The sequence below is a fragment of the Macaca nemestrina genome, chromosome Y (assembly GCF_043159975.1).
Source record: "Macaca nemestrina isolate mMacNem1 chromosome Y, mMacNem.hap1, whole genome shotgun sequence".
NCBI lineage: Eukaryota > Metazoa > Chordata > Mammalia > Primates > Cercopithecidae > Macaca > Macaca nemestrina.
Window position 1 is genome coordinate 3,521,725 of NC_092146.1, and position 22,345 is coordinate 3,544,069.

The 22,345-nt window shown below is 47.5% G+C and overlaps 1 protein-coding gene across 4 annotated transcripts in view; it reads left to right on the forward strand.

Moving 5' to 3' along the window:
* Window positions 1-1,573: 1,573 nt before the first annotated feature.
* LOC139360993 (cAMP-dependent protein kinase catalytic subunit PRKX-like) overlaps window positions 1,574-22,345 on the forward strand; it is a 99,629-nt gene continuing 78,857 nt past the window's right edge. For 3 of the 4 annotated variants that reach the window (XM_071089489.1, XM_071089490.1, XM_071089492.1), the window contains exon 1: window positions 1,574-2,133. In XM_071089489.1, coding sequence (XP_070945590.1) covers window positions 1,968-2,133 — 166 coding nt within the window. In that variant the 5' untranslated portion in view covers window positions 1,574-1,967. The remainder of the gene's footprint in view (window positions 2,134-22,345) is intronic. The other variant, XM_071089491.1, reaches the window with a different exon arrangement.

Here is a 22,345-nt window from a genome sequence, read left to right on the forward strand (position 1 = left end):
GGGCTGCCTTGGTAGCGGGTCACGGGCGCAGTGTCCAGGCCATGTCAGGCCTGCAAGTTAAGAAGTGTCTGCATTTCCCTGGGGAAAGTGGTGACCAAATGTCTAGCTATATTTGCATTTCAAATCCACACGGATAGAGTTTTTAAATATAAGTATGTTCTACTATTGTCTGAGCCACACTTAAGCCAGGAAAAACAAAAAACAACTTTGCGTTTCTGAAATTGAAATGCGTCTGCACAATTCTTTTTTGTTTTTTTTGACCTTTTTTTTTTTTTTTTAAATACTTTTAAGTTCTAGGGTACATGTGCATAACGTGCAGGTTTGTTACATATGTATACTTGTGCCATGTTGGTGTGCTGCACCCATCAACTCCTCAGCACCCATCAACTCGTCATTTACATCAGGTGTAACTCCCAATGCAATCCCTCCCCCCTCTCCCCTTCCCATGATAGGCCCCGGTGTGTGATGTTCCCCTTCCCCAGTCCAGGTGATCTCATTGTTCAGTTCCCACCTATGAGTGAGAACATGCGGTGTTTGGTTTTCTGTTCTTGCGATAGTTTGCTGAAACTTAATTGGTCACTGTTTGAAACGCTCCAGCGACAACCCGATAAAGAATTGTGCAGTGAGACCATCCTGGCTAACCCGGTGAAACCCCGTCTCTACTAAAAAAATACAAAAAACTAGCCGGGCGAGGTGGCGGGCGCCGGTAGTCCCAGCTACTCTGGAGGCAGGAGACTGAGGCAGGAGAATGGCGTGAACCTGGGAGGCAGAGCTTGCAGTGAGCTGAGATCCGGCCACTGCACTCCAGCCTGGGCGACAGAGCAAGACTCCGTCTCAAAAAAAAAAAAAAAAAAAAGAATTGTGCACAAGTCTTTATCGGGTTGTCGCTGGAGCGTTTCAAACAGTGACCAATTAAATTTCACGCGCTACATTTGTTCGGGAGATCTCTCAAATCTGTCTCTCCTGAGTTATTTAATGAAATGTTTATTTGGAAAGAATTCTTGATCCACAGGAAGCTGCAAAGAAACGCACCGGGTCGCGCCCGCCCTTCCTCTCCCCTTCCAATTAGAAATCTGGAATCACCAGGCCTATAGCGACACCAGGCCGCTGACCTTGTCTCCCAGACCCAGCAGACCCTCTCGGGGATCCGCGCGCAGCGCGCGTCTTGAGTAGCCAGATTAATCCGAGTCCCACTCCTCACCAAACGCCAATTGCAGGTTTTATTTGTGAACTTCACTTTTGCTGAGCAATGCGCTCCCAGTCCCCGGGCCCTCCAGCCTCCCCCTCTCGCCTCCCGCCTCCCCATCTTCTGGGCTTGGGTGCAGCGACGCGGATGACCGGCCAGTGCGTCCCCAGGGAGAAGTCAGCCTGGGTCCCACCCCAGGGTCACCCCGGGCGCAGAGGGGGCGTGGGCACCTTCCCAGAGCCGCCCCTGCCCTAGACGGCTGGAGTCGCCCGCACGCCCACGTCTCCGGCTACTGAGATGGGTAGCGGCGGCTGCGGAGCCTGCGCGAAGGTGACGCCCCAGCCCCGCGGCCCGGTGGGGGCGGGGAGAGGCCTGACCACGCCCAGGCTGCTTCTGCCCGCCCCATCAGCGCGTACGCGGCTACCCAGGTGGAGCACGCGGCTGGCGCGAGACCAGGAATACTCAGGACCCCCTGGCTCGCGCACCCAGAGCCAGGGCCGCGGCCCCCGCCTTTCCCGCAGCCTTCTGGCATTCGGTGCCGGCCCCGCGAGGCCAGCGGCTGCTCGCTCCGGGGTCGTTGCTGTTTGTGCAGTGAGCGCCGCCCCACCATTGTCCCGGTCGCTCTGTCAACAGCGCCGGGCCGCGCACCAGGAGGCTAGGGCGCGCATGGGGAGCCTGCGTTGATGCTGTCGCCGCGCGGCCCTCCTAGGCTGCGTCCCGGGAAGCCCGGCTACCTGAGCACTCCGGCCTGGCTCGGCGCCCCGGACCTGAGTGCGTTCCCATGGAGGCGCGCGGGCTAGGCCAGGAGGCCGCAGCGGCGAACATCGCCCTAGAGGTGGCGGAGGAGACCCCCGACTGGGTGCCCGCGCTCTGCCCTAGCTCCGAGGCGCGGTCGCTGGAGCCGCCTGCCTACCGCCTGCAGGACTTCGACACGCTGGTCACCGTGGGTGAGCGAGTGCGCGCGGAGACTTGGCCCGTAAGGGCGCGCGGCGCGGCCGGGACGCTATAGTCAGACAAAGGGCCCCGGGTGCTGGCCTCCTGGGTAGGGCCCTACCCCGCCGCTCTGGCTCAGGGTCCCCGCGCGGGGTTGCCCCTGCCACTGGGTCTCCTAGAGGGCCACTCAGAGAACTGGAGCGTACCCACACCCCCAGCCCCGGCGAGTCCCCCAGACCGGCCCGGCCGGTTGCGTTCCCTGGAACACCGACGGCTCCTGTCTGAGACCACCCTGCATCCACCGCACACACAGCAGTCTGGGGCTGGGTGGTCCGACGTCACCAAACTTCCTGTGGGTCCCCTCGCCTCGGCAACCTCGTGCGCCTCCCATACGGCGGCTCCAGGGTCTCGGGCGCGAGTTCTGAAGGCCCCTGCGGGTCTCCTCCAGGCCAGCCTCCCTGTTTGCCTAGTGGCAGGGTCCTCGGCGGGGAGTGTACAGGTTTCTCCACCGGCTGCGGGAGCAACTGGGCTCCAGGGAACAGGTATTCCGTGGCTTTGTGGGGATGGGGACGGCGGAGTTGGGAAAGGATCCTAACATGTCCTGACACTGCCTGTGCTTTTCGTCTTGTTCGTCTGAAGTGGATAATTACTGTATTGGGCGCTTTCTTCGTTTCCTTTGTCCTCTGTCTTTGAACTTAACCCCGAATGGGCAGCTTGACAGAGATTTCGAGTTCTCGGTACGCTTGGATCCGGACACGCGCTGGTTTATGGGACAGCCCTGAGTGGGTCAGAATATCCCAACCGAACATGGGAGCTGAGTTTAAACAGTTGTCACCAGCCCGCCTGTGCCTCTTAGGGACTCTGTGTGGCTAAGTGGGGTGTTGGTTGTCAAGAAAATAAACGGGAGAACAGAGGGGGTGTCCTGGGTGTGTTGGTGATGCGGGGGCTCTCAGGCCCTCTAACTCCTGTTTGTCCTCACATTTTGGAAAGGAGGAAGCTGGGCTGGGAATCCCAAGGGTTCAAGGTCATACTTTATGGCATAGGAAGACCCGCGGGCATAGCCAGTGGGTCTTCAGAACCGCTGAGGAAGAGGGGACTTAGCTTCCTTCAGTGAGTTCTTTGCCACTTAGACCTTGAAGGAAGGGCCCACGAATAAAGCCTGAGTTTGGAAAGACAGTGTGGGACGAGGCCCTCTCTCTCGCTCCCTCCCTCCTCCTATCTCATTCTCTATCTCTTTCTCTGTTTTTCTTCTCTCTCCCTTTCTGTGACCCTGTTCGTGTATTTGCATTTCTCCTCCTCTGTCTATGCCTCTCTCCCTGTCCCCTTACTGTCTTGGTCTCTCTGCTCTGTTTCTGACTCCCTCCCTTCGCTCTTTCTGCTTTCCCTCTTCTCCTGGTCCCCCCCCCCCAAGGTTGTCGTGATCTAATCTTAATGCTGTGTGTGTTTTGCGGGGAGGAAGGGTGGGGCAGGAACCCTGACTGCTTCAGCTGCCACAATCGGTGGAAATACAACTCGACAATGGAAAATGGATGAGATCCAGCCTTTCCTTGGCACTCAGCACCAGAGTTTGTCATTCTTTGGGGCACCCACATGGGTCTCTTGGGAAGGGTGGAGCTGGAGCTGGAGGCCGGGGCAGAGAGCAGGAAGCGGGCCCCAGGGCGGCAGAGGTGAGGAGCTCTGGTGTGACAGGGGGCCACTCAGTTTGACATCAAGTTAGCTTAGGGTGCCCAGCGGGTAACCTCATTTTAAAAAATAGAGTGTCATTTCCTCTGGGGACCAAGCTGGCTGGGCGGGGAGGTCAGCTGTTTTTTTTTCAGTCCAGTCAGTGCTCTCTTAATGAGGATGATGCTCTTTTCTCAAGTATAACTTCTGGTGGGCTCCAAGGGTGTGACAGGAGAGGTAGGTATCCCATATTCATTGGACAGCAGGAGACCAGGACCCAGGGGGTGTGTGTGTGTGTGTGTGTGTGTATGTGTGTGTGTCTGGAACACTCTCTCATGACAGCTTCACAGCTACCAAAGCTGTGACGTTAACTGCAGCATTTTATCCGAGCCCTTTTCTTTATTGTTGATTAAAGAGCAGTCTAAGTGTGATTCACCTAAAAGAATTAGAATAAATTCTAAAATATACTAAGCGTTGTAGAGCCTTCACGATTGTATCTCTGAGCCACAATCTACAGCAGCTTTGGACTCTTTTCCAAGGCTTGATGAAGAGTGAGGAACGAGCTCGAGTCTCAGTCTGGAGTTGACACCCAGTCTGGCTGGGTGTGACCTCTCTTCATCCTAGGCTGTCCCTGCAGGAACATAAGTTTGCTTTTCAGTGCTCTTTTCCACTCATTCCTAATTCTCTCAGGCCCCAAACAAGCACCCCCAGGAGTACTGAACTTTTTGGGGGGTGGGCGGAGGGGATCTATATGCAGATTGCCAGTTGAACAATCCTATTTTCTATGACTTAAAGCCAATCACAGGCTGGGTGTGGTGGCTCTTGCCTGTAGTCCCAGCACTTTGGGAGGCCGAGGCAGGCAGATCTCTTGCGCTCAGGAGTTCCAGACCAGCCAGGCCAACATGGCAAAACCCTGTCTCTACTGAGAAAATATAAAAATCAGCCGGGCGTGGTGGGAGGTGCCTGTAATCCCTGCTTCACAGGAGGCTGAGGCAAAGGAATTGCTTGCACCCAAAAGGCAGAGGTTGCAGTGAGCCAAGATCACACCCCTGCACTCCAGCTTGGGCGACAGAGGGAAAAAGAAAAGAAAGTGTCAGTGTTCTAGATTGACCAGTTTCCTCCAGTTCAGGTAGTTAGGAAAAAGAGTGCAGTTTGCACTTGTGAAAAATCTGATAATGGATTTTTTTTTTCTTCTTTGTGCATAAAGGGATTCTGTAGTACGTCTTGTTTAAAGGCTGATTTAATAGTTTTAGGAACTTTGTATCAGAACAGCCATACTACTCCTTAGAGAAAAAAATGGGTTTCAATCTGGTTCTTCACATTTCTGTTCATATAACCAAGCTGTGCTTATTTCTATGAGGGAAAACAATTGTGCTTTAAAAAAGGAAAATCTGGGCCGGGTACAGTGGTATGTGCCTGTAGTCCCCGCTATTTGGGAGGTTGTGGTGGGAGGATGGCTTGAGGCCATGAGTTCCAGACTAGCCTAGGCAATACAGAGCGACCCTCATCTCTTAAAAAAAATAGTAATAATAGCTAGTTGGGCATGTTGGTGCATACCTGTTCTCTTAGTCACCTGGGAAGTTGAGGCAAGAGGATCACTTGAGCCCAGGAGGTCAAGGCTGTAGTCAACCATAGTCATGTTACTCTACTCCATCCTGGGTGATAGAGTGAGATCCTCTGTCTAAAAAATGAAACAAAATCAAATAAATATATGTTATGGAAGTGAAAAACTTACACTACATAGAGAGGATGACTCTCTGTGCAGCAATCTACCAGCCTTATTTTATCAATCTTCCCACTTAAAATGATTACTTGAGAATTACTTTCTCTATATATCAGATAAAAAATACTTAGGTGTGGATGGGCATGATGGCTCATGCCTGTAATCCCAGCACTTTGGGAGGCTGAGGCAGATGGATCATGAGGTCAGGAGATTAAGACCATCCCAACCAGGGAGTCTGAGGTTACAATGAGCCGAAATCACGCCACCACATTTCAGCTTGGGTGACAGAGCAAGACTCCATCTCAACAACAACAACAACAACAACAACAACAACAAAACTCAAAAAGCTTAGGTTTTTTCCTGAAAGTGTTTTTATTGAATCATTTGGCATCTACGACCCAGTGCTTGTTTCTGTGGGCACCCCGAGTGTTAACCTGTCAGGAAGGAGGTAATTCAGCAGGTAAACCGGTGGCCAGGCTTTGGGTCCACATTTCGTTTTCCTTTGCTCAACCTAGTTCGCATTTGCTTATTTAAAAAAAAGGGAAGTAATAACAGAACCTATCCTACATGGTTACTGTGAGGAAGACTTCAAAGTTCCTAGACCAGTATTAAAAATGTGTGTATTTTGAAATACAGACTTCATAGGAGATTTCAAAAACAGTACCTGGAGTCTCACGGACCTTTCAGCCAGCTTCCCCATAGTGACGTCTTCATATCCGTGGGACAATATCAGAACCATGTCATCGATGTTGGTATATCCCTATTAAAGAGAACACATACCTCGTTCAGCTTTTTTTTTTTTGAGACAGGATCTCACTCTGTTGGCCAGTCTGGAGGACAGTGGTGTGATCTCAGCTCACTCCAGCCTTGAATTCCTGGGCTCAAGTGATCCTCTCAACTCAGCCTCCCGAATAGCTGGAACTACAGGCATGCACCATACCCGGCTAATTTTTGTATGTTTTGTAGAGGCAGAGTCTTGTTATGTTGCCAAGTCTTGATCTCCTGGTGTCTCAAGCAATCTTCCCACTTCAGCCTCCCAAAGTACTGGGATTGTATACAAGCATGAGCCATCGTGCCCGGCTTGTTCAGCCTTTGTTAGTTTTCAGAAGGTGCTCATTTGTGTTTGCAAGTGTGTGTATAGAGTTCTGTGCAGTTTTACCCAGTGTGTGGATTTGGGCAGCTACCACCCTCCAAACCATGGTGCAGAATGAATTCCCTCACCACAGACTACTTGGTCTTCCTCAACACATTTTTTTTTTTAACTTTCACGTGGTATACTATCTGAAAATACTGTATATTTTTTAAGAGCTAGTAGATCTTCATAATTAATGATACATGGTTCTGAAATCTGAAGTGTTTAATACTGGTAGTTTTTAATCCCGTCCTTGGTTTTTAGAAATAAAGCTTGGAGTTGTAAGGAAAACGAGCCCTTAGACAAAGGATTTCTCAGCAAAACAAATTTACTGCTGCACACGAGGGTGCCCTCCCATATGGCTGGTTGCCCCAAGAGCACCCCGAACAAAGGAGAGTAGAAGTTTTTATTCGTAAGGCAATTCCTGTCCCTATGTCCTTTCCCCGTTGGCTGGGGTCAGACTGCACAATCTAAACTAGACCCGATTGGCTTAACATTTAAACTTTCTTTAATGATAAGGTGGGCACATGATGGGAGAGAGGGGAGAGGAGGAGGCGGTCGTCTGTGCTGAACTAGAGAGCCAGTCTTTTCCCAAATAAGGGAAGGAATGTGAGCTGGTGCTGATAACGCCACTGGTACTGTGGGCATGCCTGGTCATGTAGTAAAGTCAGAAAGAAGAAAAGGAGAAGAAAGAGATGCAGGGGTGGATACTGGGAATTAAAGAATAAAAGGTTCTCCTAAACTGGGCAGAATTTTCCTTTCCTCTCCTCGTTGCTGGGGTCTTATTAATACCATAAGATAGTTCATTCAGGCTGTTGTACAAAACACCACCGACTGAGTGGCTTTTTTGTTTTTTTTTTGAGACAGAGTCTCACTCTGTTGCCCAGGCTAGAGTGTGGCGGTGCAATCTAGGCTCATTGCAAGCTCCGCCTCCTGGGTTCATGCCATTCTCCTGCCTCAGCCTCCTGACTAGCAAACCACAGACATTTATTCCCAGTTCGGGAGGCTGGAGGTCCAAGATCAAGGCGTGGCAGATTGGGTGTCTGGTGGGGACCTGCTTCCTTGTTCATAGATGGTGCCTTTTTGCTGTGTCCTTACATGGTGGAAGGGGTGAGGGAGCTCTCTGAGGCCCCTTAATAAGGGCATTAATCCCATTCATGAGGCTCCACCTTCTAATCCTATTCATGAGGCTCCACCCTCACGACCTCATCACCTCCCTAGGGCTTCACCCCCTGACACCATTACCTTGCAGGTGAGGATTTCAACACAGGAATTTTAGGGGCACACAGACATTGAGTCCATGGCATCTCCACCCTGTCTCTCACACCAGCATGCAGCCGGCACGAATGGCATCTGAACTGGTGAGATTTTACTGTGTGCATAAATCAGCAGCCTTGTGGGCAGTGTTGACATAGCAATTAGGAGTGTTGTTTGTGGCCTAACAATACACAGAAAGTGGAGCTCAGCCCTTTAATCTTGTTTATCTTGTGTGGTTGCCCCGTGTGAAACCGGCTCATGCATGTAGGAATGACAGTTTCCATTTAAGTGCATCACACAAATGCCAGGAGATGAGATAAAATATTACACATCAGAGAACATTTCCAAGGATAGAAGTCCTGCCGGTTTCTCCTCTTCATTGTTTATTTCATTTTATTTTTTAAATTTAATTTAGTTTTAAGTTAAAATGCATGTTACATTAAATTTAAGTTAAATTAAGATACATGTGCAGGATTTACTTTAAGAAAAGAGACGGGGTCTCACTGTGTTGCCCAGGCTCGTCTTGAACTCCTGGGCTCAAGCATTCCGCCTGCCTCCGCTGCTGGAACATAGATGCCAAGAGTGCCGGGACCTCTGTGTGTTGGAGTCACTTTCATCTCCCACATTCAGAGAACAGACCCGGCACTTAGTGCGTGCCCAAGACCAGCCACTGCATGGATAGAGAGATCAACCCTCCTCATGTGCCAGGGGTTTCCCGAGGTGGGAAACCTTCAGTGCTAGCCAGGAAAGTCGCAGTCAGAGACAGGGACAAGCTGGTCACTCTGTGTGTGAATAAAGAAATGATGGATGATGGCACTATCGACAGTTGTTCTTATGACACTCACTGATGCCAAGTACTGGACGGGTACACTATGTACATTAGTTTCTCTATGGGCAGAAGCTCCACCATGACAACATTAGCGTTATTTTCTTTTTTCTCTTTTTTTTTTTTTTTGAGACAGAGTCTTGCTCTGTTGCCCAGGCTGGAGTGCACCGGTGCAATCTTGGCTCACTACAAGCTCTGCCTCCCAGGTTCACATTGTTCTCCTGCCTCAGCCTCCCAAGTAGCTAGGACTACAGGCGCCTGCCACCATGCCTGGCTAATTTTTTGTATTTTTAGTAGAGATGGGGTTTCACCATGTTAACCAGAATGGTCTTGATCTCCTGACCTCGTGATCCACCCGCCTCGGACTCCCAAAGTGCTGGGATTACAGGCATGAGCCACCACCTCTTTTTTCTTTGTTTTAAAGACAGAGTCTCACTCTGTAGTGCAGTTTAGGGTATAGTCGTGCAGCCATAGCTCACTGCAGCCTCCACTTCCCTGGCTCAAGCAATCCTGCCACTTCAGCCTCCCAAGTAGCTGGAACTACAGACATGCACTGCCACACTCAGTTAGTTTATTTATTTATTTTTGTAGGGATGGGTGTTGCTATGTTGCCCATGCTGGTCTCGAACTCCTGGGCTCAAGTGATCCTCCCACCTCAGCCAACCAAGTAGCTGGGACTACAGTTCATGGGCACGCTGCAAAGAAGGGAGACGTTAAAGTTTTGAAAGCAGCAGACAGCCACCTCCAGGAAGAGACATGGTTTGTGAAAATCAAACGAGGGCGAAGGCATGACAATCGCGAGCTCAGCAGATTGACGCTGCAGTGGGCTGAGATCTTGCTACTGCACTCCAGCCTGGATGGCAGAGACCTTGTCTCAAAAAATAAAAATTCATGGGAGGCCAGTTGTGGAGGCTTGCGCCTGTAATCCCAGTATTTTAGGATGCTGAGGTGGCAGCATCGCTTAGCCCATGAGCTCATCTGTCTGGGCAATGTAGTAGGACCCCATCTCAATTTTTTTTTTTTTTTTTTTTTTTGAGAACCTGGAGAACGATTCTCCAGGTTCAAGTGATTCTCCTGCCTCTGCCTCCCAGGTAGCTGGGATTACAGGCTCCTGCCACCGTGCCTGGCTAATTTTTGTAGTTTTTAGTAGAGACATGGTTTCACCGTTTTGGCCAGGCTGGTCTTGAACTCCTGACCTTGTGATCCACCTACCTCAGTCTCCCAAAGTGCTGGGATTATATGCATGAGCCACCACGTCTGGCCAAAAAAAATTTTTTTAAAGTAGCTGAGTGTGGTGGCATGCACTTGTATGTAGTCCCAACTACTAGGGAAGCTGAGACAGGAGGATTTCTTGAGCCCAGGAGGTAGAGACTGCAGTGACCCATGATGGTGCTTCTGTGCTCCAGCCTGGGCAACAGAGCAAGACCCTATGTCAAAAATAAAGAAAAGGAAGTATCAAGGCACATGATTACACAATGCCTGCTACACTTAGAGTCTCCAAAAAGTGAACCTTTTCTGTCCATCAGTTTCCTCTTCTCCCCAGTGTGAAACTGCATATGCCTTCCCGGTGGCCAGGTCTTGCAGAGCTTGGTGGCAGACTTTTTTTTCCCCTGAGATGGAGTTTAGCTCTGTCACCCAGGCTGGAGTGCAGTGGCAGTCTCGGCTCACTGCAACCTTGACCGCCCAGTTCAAGTGTTTCTTTTGCTTCAGTCTCCTGAGCAGCAGGGACTACAGGTGCCTGCCACCATGCCCAGGTAAGTTTTGTCCTTTTAGTAGAGACGGGGTTTCACCACTGAGATAATAAGTTGCAGGTTTCTTGGTCTGTTTTGGAGGTTGAAGCCACAGGAGTCCTTTTGAGAATGAATGCAGGGTGTAATTGTGTTAGTTCGCTCTGACTGTCATAACAAAATACCACAGACTGAGTGACTTATTTAATAGAAATTAATTTTCCCACAGTCCTGGTGACTAGAAGTCTGAGATCACGGTGTGGGCAGGGCTGGTTCCTTCTGATGCCTCTCTCCTAGATAGACGCTGTCTTCTCCCTGTGTCCTCACAGGGCCATCCCTCTCTGTGTCCTCATCTCCTCTTTTTTTATTTTTGTTTTTTTAGAGATAGGATGTTGCTCTGGCCCAGGCCAGAATTCAGTGGTGCTATCATAGCTTCCTGCAGTCTTGGCTTCCTGGGCCCACGCAACACTCCATACCTCAGCCTCTTGAGTAAGCTGGGACCACAAGTGTGCACTACCATGCTCAGCTTATATATACACATTTTTCCTAGAGATGGAGTCTCCCTATGTTTCCCAGACTGGTCTCAAATTCCGGCCTCAGTCAGTCCTCCTGCCTCAGTCTCCCAAAGTGCTGTGGTTACGGTATGAACCACCACACCCAACCTCCTCTTCTTACCAGGATAGCAGTCCTATTGGATCAGGGCCCACCCTAATGACCTCATTTTACCTTAATTAACTCCTCAAGGGCCCCATTTCCAAATAGCCACATGCTAAAGTCTGGGGATTAGGGCATCAATATACGATTTTTCGGGGGACATAATTCAGATCATAGCCCCTATGCAAATTGTAATGCATCCAGGGATATGTTGGAAATTCTCCTGAAGCAATATTGTAGTGTCACCACAATTAAAACTGACTTCTTAGAAGATTCCCCTTTTTGGTTGACTTCTGATATCTCTCTCATGTTCCTTCATACTGTCTTAGTCTTGCATGGTTGCTGGAATGAAGGACCATAAATATAGTAGCTTAAAATCACATACAATGAAGAGATACCTGCACTCTCAGGTTCACTGCAGCACAAGTCACAACAACCAAGATAGGGCAACAACCCATGTGCCCGTCAGCGTCTGTACACAATGGAGTACTATTCAGCCTGTAAAGAGAATAAAGTCCTCTCATTTGCAACAGTGTGGATGCAACTGGAGGTCATTATGCTCTGAGAAATAAGCCAGGCACAGAGAGATAAATACTGCACAGAGAGATAAATACCATTATCTCCTTTTTTTGGACAGGGTCTCACTCGGATGCCCAGGCTGGAGTGCAGTGACATGGTGTCACTGTAGCATCGATGTCCGAGGCCCAACGGATCCTCTCACCTCAGCCTCCTGAGTAGCTGGGACTACAGCGTGTGTCACCACACCAGGCTATTGTTTTGATTTTTTTGTAGAGATAGAGTCTTGTCATGTTGCCCAGGCTGGTCTTGAACTCTTGACCTCAAGTGATCCTCCCAGTTTATCCTCCCAGAGTCCTGGGATGAGAGGCATGAGCCACTGCACCCTGCCTGACCTATGCACTTTAGAATCCTAGAAGCAAATCTTGTATCCTATTGGAGGAGCAAGACAGAAACACAGGTGCAGGTGCTAGAGGGCAGATTGTTTGCACAGAAACCTGGGCATGTGGATGAATTTGGTAATACCCACGTGTGTGTGGGTAAACTTGGCCAGCCCCTTTTTTTCCAAGGTTCCCTTGTGCAAGAAGAATGAAACCAGTGCAACCAGTACTTTGAAGAAACTCCTCCTTTCTGGAGCGTTTTCACGCTGTGTTTCTCACGTGGGCATGTTTTCCCAGTATCTCCGATTCTGTGCTGTGTTGGTTGAGACAGGATGATGGACATTTTGTTTCCCCATTAGGATCTTAAGTGAAAGTCCATTTGGCATTTACATTGATCTGAGTAGGAGAAAACATGATAAACAGCCATTAGAGGCCGGGCCGTGGGGGCTCACGCTTGTAATCCCAGCACTTTGGGATTACTGCATCTTGAGATCAGGAGTTCGAAACCAGCCTGGCAAACATGATGAAATCCGTTTGTATCCAAAAATTAGCGGGTCGTGGTAGTGGGTACCTGTCATCCCAGCTACTCAGAAGGCTGAGGCAGGAGAATCACTTGAACCCAAGAGACAGAGGTTACAGTGAGTCTGTGCCACTGCACTCCAGCCTAGGTGATAGAGTGAGACTCCATCTCAAAAAAACAAAAAACCCAAAACACATTAGATGCATTTGAAGCCGCCCAGCAGTTCTCCCATGATGGTGGAATAGGCATCCGGGAGACTCACCCTACCCTGTCTGAACACCTTTAGCGAAGATGTAAATGACTTGCAGAGGAAGGAGGCGCAGGTTCGAGGATGGAAATTCCTTCCGCTCCAGCACTGGTGGCGTCCACCTCCACCTTCCTGTGGTCTAAGGAAACCGCACGGAGACTGTCAGTGTGGGAGGCGGTTGCCGGTTTGGTGAGTCTCCCTACGGAGAAATTTCCTGTGGGACGCCTCTGGGTAGTTCTTCTAGCTTTTAATGTCTTCTGTCAGATGATACAGTGGCCAAGTCAAGGGATTATGATTTTGTTTGTTTTTTGTTTTTTAGAGACAAGGTGTTGCTCTGTCGCCCAGGCTGGAGTGCAATCAATCATAGCTCAGCTGCAGCCTCAAACTACAGGGCTCAAGTGATCCTCCTACCTCAGTCTCCCAAGTAGCTGGGACTGCAGGGACACACCACCATGCTCAGCTCATTCTCTCAGAAGGTGGAGAGAAGAGAAGAGAGGAGGACAGAAAACTGTCCATATGACTAGTTTGGGTCTTTCCATCCTGCTTAATCCAGAACTGTCAAGGTTAGACCCTAGTCATTTCTCTAATATGTTTGAAAAATAGGGCTGGGCACAGTGGCTCATACTTGTAGTCCCAGGACTTTGGAAGGCCAGGGTGAAAGGATCACTTGAGTCCAGGCGTTTGAGACCAGCCTGGGCAGCATAAGAAGACCCTATTTCTACAAATGGAGAAAAAAAATTAGGCAGGGGGACGCATGCCTGTGTTGCCAGCTATTTGAGGGGCTGAGATGGGAGGATTGCTTGAGCTCGGGAGGTAGATGCTTCAGTGAGCTGTGATTGTGCTACGACACTCTAGCTTGTGTGATGGAGTGAGACCCTGCCTCAATTAAAAAAAAAAAAGAAAAATAGACCTTCCTTCTGTACAGTGTCTTCCCTGCAGGCCTCCATGCCCTTGTACCTGTTTAAAAATACTTAGCATTTTTCACCAGGACATAGAAAAAGGAAGTTGTCTCACACGGTGTCCCGTCTCACGGGATCGTCAACGTAGACCCTAGAAGAGGGAGTGGCAACTCGGGCGGACAAGAGACACGAGAAATGGAGACAAGACAGTATCCTGATCAAGTCTGGTTTATTGGTGGCAGCGTAATGCCTTATATAGACCAGCAGGGGCGGAGGTTGGGCCAGGGCGATGACGTGGCCCTGCGGTGGGTGTGGCCAGGTAGGTTTCGGTTTCTTCGATGGGACGTCATGTTGCGCCTGCGCCGTCCGTTGGTAATTTTCCGTGGTGCGGAATGGCACCTGCGCTGTAAGTTGATCATCTTCCCGGGTGCAGGAAGATGGGTGGTGAAGAACCCGGAAGAGTGCCATTTTGTACTGGCGTATGAGACAGCAGAACAGGGAAGAAAGTAAATCTAGGAAGGAGGCATAGAGTAGAAACTTATAGAGCTCAGGCATCAGTTGTCAATTATTATCGCTATGGCCGGGCCACGCGGGGCTCTGGACAACACGGTTCCTGTTAAATTGTGCAAGTCTACACAGATCCTTGCAACATGTGCTACCATTTACTTAGCATGCATTGTATGTGGGCATTACATGATTCTCTGAGGTAGTTATATTGGGGAGGCACCCCATCAAAGAGATTTGGAGGGCAACCTGTGGAGGGTTCTTTTAAAATCGTTGACAACTGATTTGGTGGATGTTTTCACCTTGGTGAATCATTCCCTTGGGAGTCATTTTGCAGAACAAAGGGGTTGCATGCAGGTGTGGCCAGAGAAACCTTGGCACAGAAGAAACAAGTGCTTTGTAATGCTTAGGGCACCTGGGATCTCTTCGGATGGGCGGGCCTAGGGGGACCCTGTGCGAGCCTGCCTACATTTATTTGGGTATGCGAGCTTATATTGGAGTCTTGGCAATGAGAGGACAAGAGTGGAGGGAACAGAGCTGTTAACAGAAAGGGGTCCATATCCAAAGAGGGTTCTTGGATCTTGTGCAAGAAAAAATTCAGGGCAAATCCATAAAGCGAAAGAAAGCAAGTTTATTGAGAAAGTAGAGGAATAGAAGAATGGCCACTCCATAGGCAGAGCAGCCTCGAGGGCTGCTGGTTGCCCATTTTTATGGCTATTTCTTTATTATATGGTAAATGAAAGGTGGATTATTCTTGCCTTCCCTTTTTAGACCATATAGGGTAACTTCGTGATGTTGCCATGGCATTTGTAAACTGTCATGGCACTGGTGGGAGTGCAGCAGTGAGGACAACCACAGGCCACTCTTGTTGCCATCTTGGTTTTGGTGGGATGTGGCTGGCTTCTTTACTGCAGCCTGTTTTATCAGGAAACTCTTTATGACCTGCATCTTGTGCTGGCCTCCTATCTCATCTCGTGAGTTAGAATGCCTTAACCATCTGGGCATGTGGCCCAGCAGGCTTCATCCTCATTTTATCCAGCCCTTCTTCAAGATGGAGTTGTTCTGGTTCAGATGCCACTGACAGAGCTAACTTATGGTTGGAGACAATGTCATAGGGAATTATTCTTCAAAGACTGCAAAATTCAGCTTGGATGAGATTCCAAAAGTCAAAAGGGTGTTGAGAAAACAACTTGTCTAGAATTTCCTCTTCATGGGCTATTGATTCTCTTTATAATAACACCTTAAGAAAAAAATAGACCAGGGTGCGGTGGCTTGCACCGGTAATCCCAGCACTTTGGGAGGCTCAGCCACAAGGTCAGGAGTTTGAGACTTAACCTGGCCAACATGGTGAAACCTCGTCTCTACAAAAAAAATACAAAAATTAACCAGGCATGGTGGTGCTTGCCTGTGGGAGAATTCCTTCAATCCAGGAGGCAGAGGTTGCAGTGAGCTGAGAGTCTTGCCACTGCACTCTAGCCTGGGCGACAGAGCAAGACTCTGTCTCAACAACAACAACAACAAAAAGAGAAAATAGGTGACACGTAGTGGCTCACGCCTGTAATCCTGGTGCTTTGGGAGGTCAAGGAGGGAGAATCATTTGAGGCTAGCACTTCTAGACTAGCCTGTACAACATAGTGAGACCCTGTCTTTACAAAAAATAAAAAAAAAATTAGCTGTGTATGGTGGGTCTCATACCTGTAGTCCTAACTATTCAGGAGGCTAAGGCAGGAGAATCACTTAAACCCAAGAGTTGGAGGCTGCAGTGAGCTATGATGGTGCCACTTCTCTCTAGCCTTAGCAAAAGAGCAAGATGCTGGAAGAAAAGAAAGAAAAAAAGAAAGGGATATAAAACATAAAAAAAAAGAAAATAGAAGAAAATAGAAAAATAATAATTTATATAGAAAAAAATTCATAATGATGCAAAACGTTCCATGGACACAAATATAAATAGTTGTTGTGCATGATTTTGTTTATTAAAGCTTTTTTTAGTTCTTCTGTAAACAGTTTAGTATTTTCTTTTGAGAACAAATTCTGTCTTGTCAACTATATTGATTTTCAGACTGGGTGTGGTTGCTCAATAACCTGTAATTCCAGAACTTTGGGAGGTTGAGGTGGGAGGAGCACTTGAGGCCAGGGGTTCGAGACTAGCCTCGGCAACATGGTGAAACCCTATCTCTACAAAAAACCAAACAACAATTAGCCGCTCATGGTGGCACATGCCTGCAGTCTCAGGAACTTGGGAGGCTGAGGTGGGAGGATCACTTGAGTCTGGGAGGTTGAGGCTGAAGTGAGCTATGATTGTGCCATTGTACTCCAGCCTAGGTAACAGAGTGAAACTATGAAAGAAAAGAAAGAAAAGAAAAAAAGAAAAGAGAAAGGAAGGAGGAAAAGAAAAAAAGAAAAAAGTAAAAGAAAAAAATATGTAGTAAAAGTCAGTAATGTCTGGAAATATTCCCTAGATGGTTGAATACAAACTGTTGTTGGATGTGATTTTATCTATTAAGGCTCTTGTTTAGTTCATTGTTAAACGGTTTAGTATTTTATTTTGAGAATAGATTCTGGTTTATCAGTTGCATCAGTCTTTGCAAAGAAACTGCTTTGGGTTTCTTTAATGTTTCTCTGTTGATTTCCTGTTTTCAGTTTCATTACATTTTGCTCTGGTTTTTCTTTTTTCTTTTCTTTTTTTTCCACTCATTTTAGGTTTCTGGAATTTTCCTGAAGCATTGTATTTTGATACAGATTCTGAGCTGGTGCTTTGGCTGTCCAAGCCAGAGGGTCCTAGAAGAAGTAGAATCATAACCGAGGAAAATTTAGGAAACCCCTCCCCTTCTGACCTTCAAAGGTCTTCAGGGCAGCGCCACAATGCACCGCCTGATTTTGGTGTTTCATAGTCTGATGTGTTCACAGTTTGTGACTATTAGACTCTGATTGAGCTCTGCTTTTTTTAAAGTTTCTGTTACCCAGCTGGTGCTGTTTTAGCTCCAGCTTCCTACTGTGTGTAATCGGCACGCTAGTTGCCTCTTTACTCAAAAAGTCACAGAAATAACTGCAGAGAAAACAAGTTAGCTGCCACCTGCTATAGAAGCATGTCATTAAATGTGTTCCTGGTCCCGTGCCTGCATCACTCTGGTCTCTGCCTCCGTCTCCACATGGGGACTTCTCCTCTGTGTCTCTGTCTCGTCTTCTGTGTCTATTTATTTATTTATTTATTTATTTATTTATTTATTTATTTATTTATTTTGAGTTGGAGTTTCACTCTTTTGCCTAGGCTGGAGTGCAGCGGTGTGATCTCGACTCACTGCACAATCTGCCTCCTGGGTTCAAGTGATTCTCCTGCTTCATCCTCCCGAGTAGCTGGGATTATAGGCACCTGCCCCCGGGTTATTTTTCCATTTTTAATAGAGACAGGATTTCACTGTGTGGCTCAGGCTGGTCTCAAACTCATGTCCTCAGGTGATCCACCTGTCTTGACTTCCCAGAGTGCTGGGATTACAGGCATAAGCCACCATGCCTGGCCATTTTTTATTCATTCTCTTCTGTATCTTAGAAGGACACCTGTTGTTGGATTTAGCTCCCACCCTAAATCCAGGATGGCCGCATCTGGAGATTGTTTACTTAATAGAAACTACAGTGACCTTATTTTCTTTTTTTTTCATTTTTTTTTTTTTTTTTTTTTTTGAGACGGAGTGTCGCTCTGTTGCCCAGGCTGGAGTGCAGTGGCACTATCTTGGCTCACTGCAAGCTCTGCCACCTGGGTTCACGCTATTCTCCTGCTTCAGCCTCCTGAGTAGCTGGGACTATAGGCGCCGGCCACCATGCCTGGCTAATTTTTTTGTATTTTTAGTAGAGAAGGGATTTCACCATGTTAGCCAGGATGGTCTTGATCTCCTGACCTCGTGATCCACCTGCCTCAGCCTCCCGAAGTCCTGGGATTATAGGCGTGAGCCACCTTGCCCAGCCACGACCCTATTTTCAAGTAAGGCTCTATGCACAGGTACCACGGGTTAGGACGTATTTTTGGGGAGCACCATTCAACCTAATCCACCCCTCAACCTAAATATGTCCACTGGGTTCAACATGAACTGTGTCCACTTCTCCCAAAGAGAACAACTTAAGAGACCCCTGTGCACCTGTACACCTTGCCTGAGTCATCAGCACTCACTGCTTAGATGCCTAAATCCTAAGCCGTGATCATCTCCGCCCTCCCTCTTGCAGCCCAGTTGAGCCCATTCTCTGCCCAAGCACCTTATAAACAGGCTTTTAACCCTGCATCTCCACATGTTTCACACACTGATTTCATACATTATAGTATTTAATGTTCTTTTACTGATTTTTCCCAGTGGGGAAAATGTCAAGGAAAGTAACTGAGTTTGACAGTTTTAAATTTATACATTGTGATTCAACATTACTTTGAAACAGTTATTTAATGCAGTGCATCGGTTTCGTTTATCAATTTAACATAAATTGAACCTATGTAGATGAAATATTTCGATAGTTACATTTTAAAAGGTGAGAAAGTTATGCAGTGAAATGCATCTCTGTTTTTGTGCCTCACCTGTAGAATTTGCCCTCTCCTCCTTTCCAGGTTCCCATATTAATGTGTCTTGTATATTTCTCCAAAGTCCTTTCTCCATGTAGAAGCAAATATCACTTATGGAGAAGAGCCTCACTTTTTTTTTTTAAACAGATTGGGGTCCCACTCTGTTGCTTAGGGTGTAATGCAGTGGTACTATCATATTTCACTGCAGCCTCCAACTCCCGGGCTCAGGCAATTCTCCCATTTCTGCCTTATGAGTAGCTGGGACTACAGGCACATACCACCACACCCTGTACATTAAAAAAATTTTTTTTGTAGAGATGGTGTCTGGCTGTGTTGCCTAACCTAGTCTTGATCTCCTGGACTTAAGTGATCCTTCTGCTTCAGACTTCTAAAGTGTTGGGTTTACAGGCATGAACCACTGCTCCCGGCCTCCACCCATCTACAGGTGTGGAACAAGAGCATGTTCTCTCCCAAGCTAATGTGGCATGTACTGGCCTCCCAGGCTGTAGACAAGATTGATGGGGACTGTGCCCACTTCCTGATTTACTTTTTTGTTTTTTTTGGAGACAGAGTCTCACTATGTCAGTCAGGCTGGAATGCAGAGATGCGATCTTGGCCTATTGTAGCTTCTGCCTCCCAGCATTCAGCATTTCTTCCACCTCAACTTTCTGAGTAGCTGGGATTACAGGAGCCTGGCACCATGTGCAGCTAATTGTTGTGTTTTTCATAGAGATGGGGTTACACCATGTTGGCCGGGCTGGTCTCAAACTCTGGCCTCAAGTGATCTGCCCGCCTCGGACTCCCAAAGTGCTGAGATTACAGGTGTGAGCCAGTGTGCCCAGCTGGGTTATAACTTTTTCTTTTTTTTTTTGAAACGACCTTTTTTTTTTTTTTGAACAGCCTGTTGCCCAGGCTGAAGTGCAATGGTGCAATCTTGGCTCACTGCAATCTCAGCCTCCTGGGTTCAAGTGTTTCTCCTGCATTGGCCTTCTGAGTAGGTGGGATTACAGGCATGCACAATGCCTGGCTAATTTTGTATTTTTAGTAGAGATGGGATTTCTCCATGTTGGTCAGGCTGGTTTCTAATGCCTGACCTCAGGCGATCCACCCACCTTGGTCTCCCAAAGTTTTGGGATTACAGGCATGACTCAGCGCACCTGGCCGGTTTTTACTTTTTTGAAGTGCATTTTCCACATAGGCATCTCTCTTGGAGTGTCCATGAGGAACACGATACTGTCCTTTTTGGTGTCTCTGCAGGGCCACTGTGACACTGTCTTCTTTCAAAGATTTCTGTCCATAATGTCTCAACATTGACTGTTTGGGTTTTTTTCTCTTGCATTTTAGGGAGAATTGGGGCTCATCCATCCTCATCTCTCTCCCATTGAATTGGTGCATCCTGTTTTGTTAGCACCTGGGATGCCCATGTTCAAGGTTCCTTAAGCACCTCAATTTAAGGAAAGAAATGCACATATTTAAAATATGTGAGGTAAGTGTGCAGGGTGACAATGGGCAATGCATGTGTTTACTTTGGGGACTGTTGTGTCAGCTGTTTTTGAGCCGTAGGTATTCTTTTAGGAATTTTTTTTTTTTTTTTTCTTTTTGAGACAGAGTCTCATTCTGTTGCCCAGGCTGGAGAATATGCAGTGGTGTGAGTCTCGGCTCACTGCAAGCCCTGCCTCCCGGGTTCATGCCATTCTCCTGCCTCAGCCTCCCAAGAACCTGGGACTATGGGCGCCTGCCACCATGTCAGCCTATTTTTTTGGATTTTTAGTAGAGACAAGGTTTTGCCGTGTTAGCCAGGATGGTCTCAGTCTCCTGACCTCATGATCCGCGTGCCTTGGCCTCCCAAAGTGCTGGGATTACAGGCATGAGCCACCGCGCCCTCCTGAGGCTTAGGAATTCTTATAGTTGATTGGCATTTACAATTTATTAAGGGACTTTTTAAGTGTATAATCCTCAAAACTTCTAAAAAAAAATGGTGATGTTTTGTTATCCAAGTTACTTTGACATCAACCATTTGCTGTCCCACCACATAATTTCTCATTATGTTACCTTATTACTGGCTGAGTTAATATGCTTACTGGGGACCTGTATATGACTTCTCCCATTAAAAGTAAGTTAAGTCTGGGTGCAATTGCTCAAGCCTGTAATCCCAGCACTTTGGGATGCTGAGGTGGGAGGATCACTTGCGCCCAGGAATTTGAGACCTTCTCGGGCAACAAAGAGATCTCAAAAAACAAAATTAACCAAACATGGTGTACATGCCTGTAGTATCAGCTGCTTGGGAGGCTGAAGCGGGCTGATGGCTTGAGCCCAGCAGTTTGTGTTGCAGTGAGCCGAGATTGTATCACTGTGCTGTAGCCTGTGGGTCAGAGTGAGACTTGTCTCTAAAAAAAAAATAATTATTTAATTACTTAAAAATAAATAAATAAAAGCAAGTCCAAATGGAGATGGTTGGTGGTGTTGGTTGGAATGGATGACATTATGAATGTATTTAACACCACTAATCTGTACACTTAAAGATGGTTAAGATGGTAAATTTTATGTTGTACATATCTTACCATAATTAACAAATAATAGATTTAAAACAAACAAATTAAGTATATTCAATGCCAGGTGTAGTGGCTCACGCTTGCAATCTTAGCACTTTGGGGCGTTGAGGTGGGCAGATTGCCTAAAGCCAGGAGTTCAAGACCAGCCCTGTCTCAAGTAAAAAAAAAAAATTGACTTTCATTCTGGATCGTAAATAGAGACATTCTTTCCTAGAGCTGGCACTTGAGGGAACCTGCCTACATGTCTTCAATGGACATCTTAAGACTTATGTTTTGGACATATTAGACTATTGGAATAAAGGAGCTGAGTTGGGAGTACAGACTCCTTTTCTTATCCATTTCCTTGTGTGGCAGGAGATTTTGCTCCTAGCCCGCACTTACTGCTGTGAGATCGTTGATGCTGCAAGGTGAGCTGTGCTGTTCAGGTCCTCATGAATGCCCATGTTCCGTGTCATGCAGAATAAGAAGAAAGGAATACCAGCTCTATTTCTATGAAGCTTGCTTTTGTTGTTGTTGTTGTCGTCGAGAGGGGGTTTTGCTCTGCCGCGCAGGCTGGAGTGCAGTGGTGCAGTCATGGCACTCATTGCAGCCTCTACCTGCTGGGATCAATAGATCCTCCCTGCTAAGCCTCCTGCATAGATGGGACTGCAGATATGCTCCACTACACCCAACTAATTTTTAAAGTTTTGTGGAGACACGGTTTTGCAACGTTGCCTACCCTGGTCTTGAACCCCTGGGCTCCAGTGACCCACCTGCTTTGGCCTTCCAAAGTGTTGGGATTATAGACGTGTGCTACTGAGCCTGGTCTTGCTGAATTATTATTTATTTTATTTTTTTAAAATTCCTCTTAGCCTATCTTGGGGGAGGTGAGTCAGTGTAATTCAGGTGTACATATAGCAAAATCACCCATTTTAAGTGCACCCTGGAAGGAGTCTTTGCCAAATGGATAGGACTTGGTAACCACCACCACTTGGGACATTTGAGAAGCCGATGTTGGAATGTTTTCACACGGATGCATTCATTTACTATGTTTATTATTCTATGTGATTTGCTTTCTGTGTGTTATTTCACTTAAACCCAGCAGGGG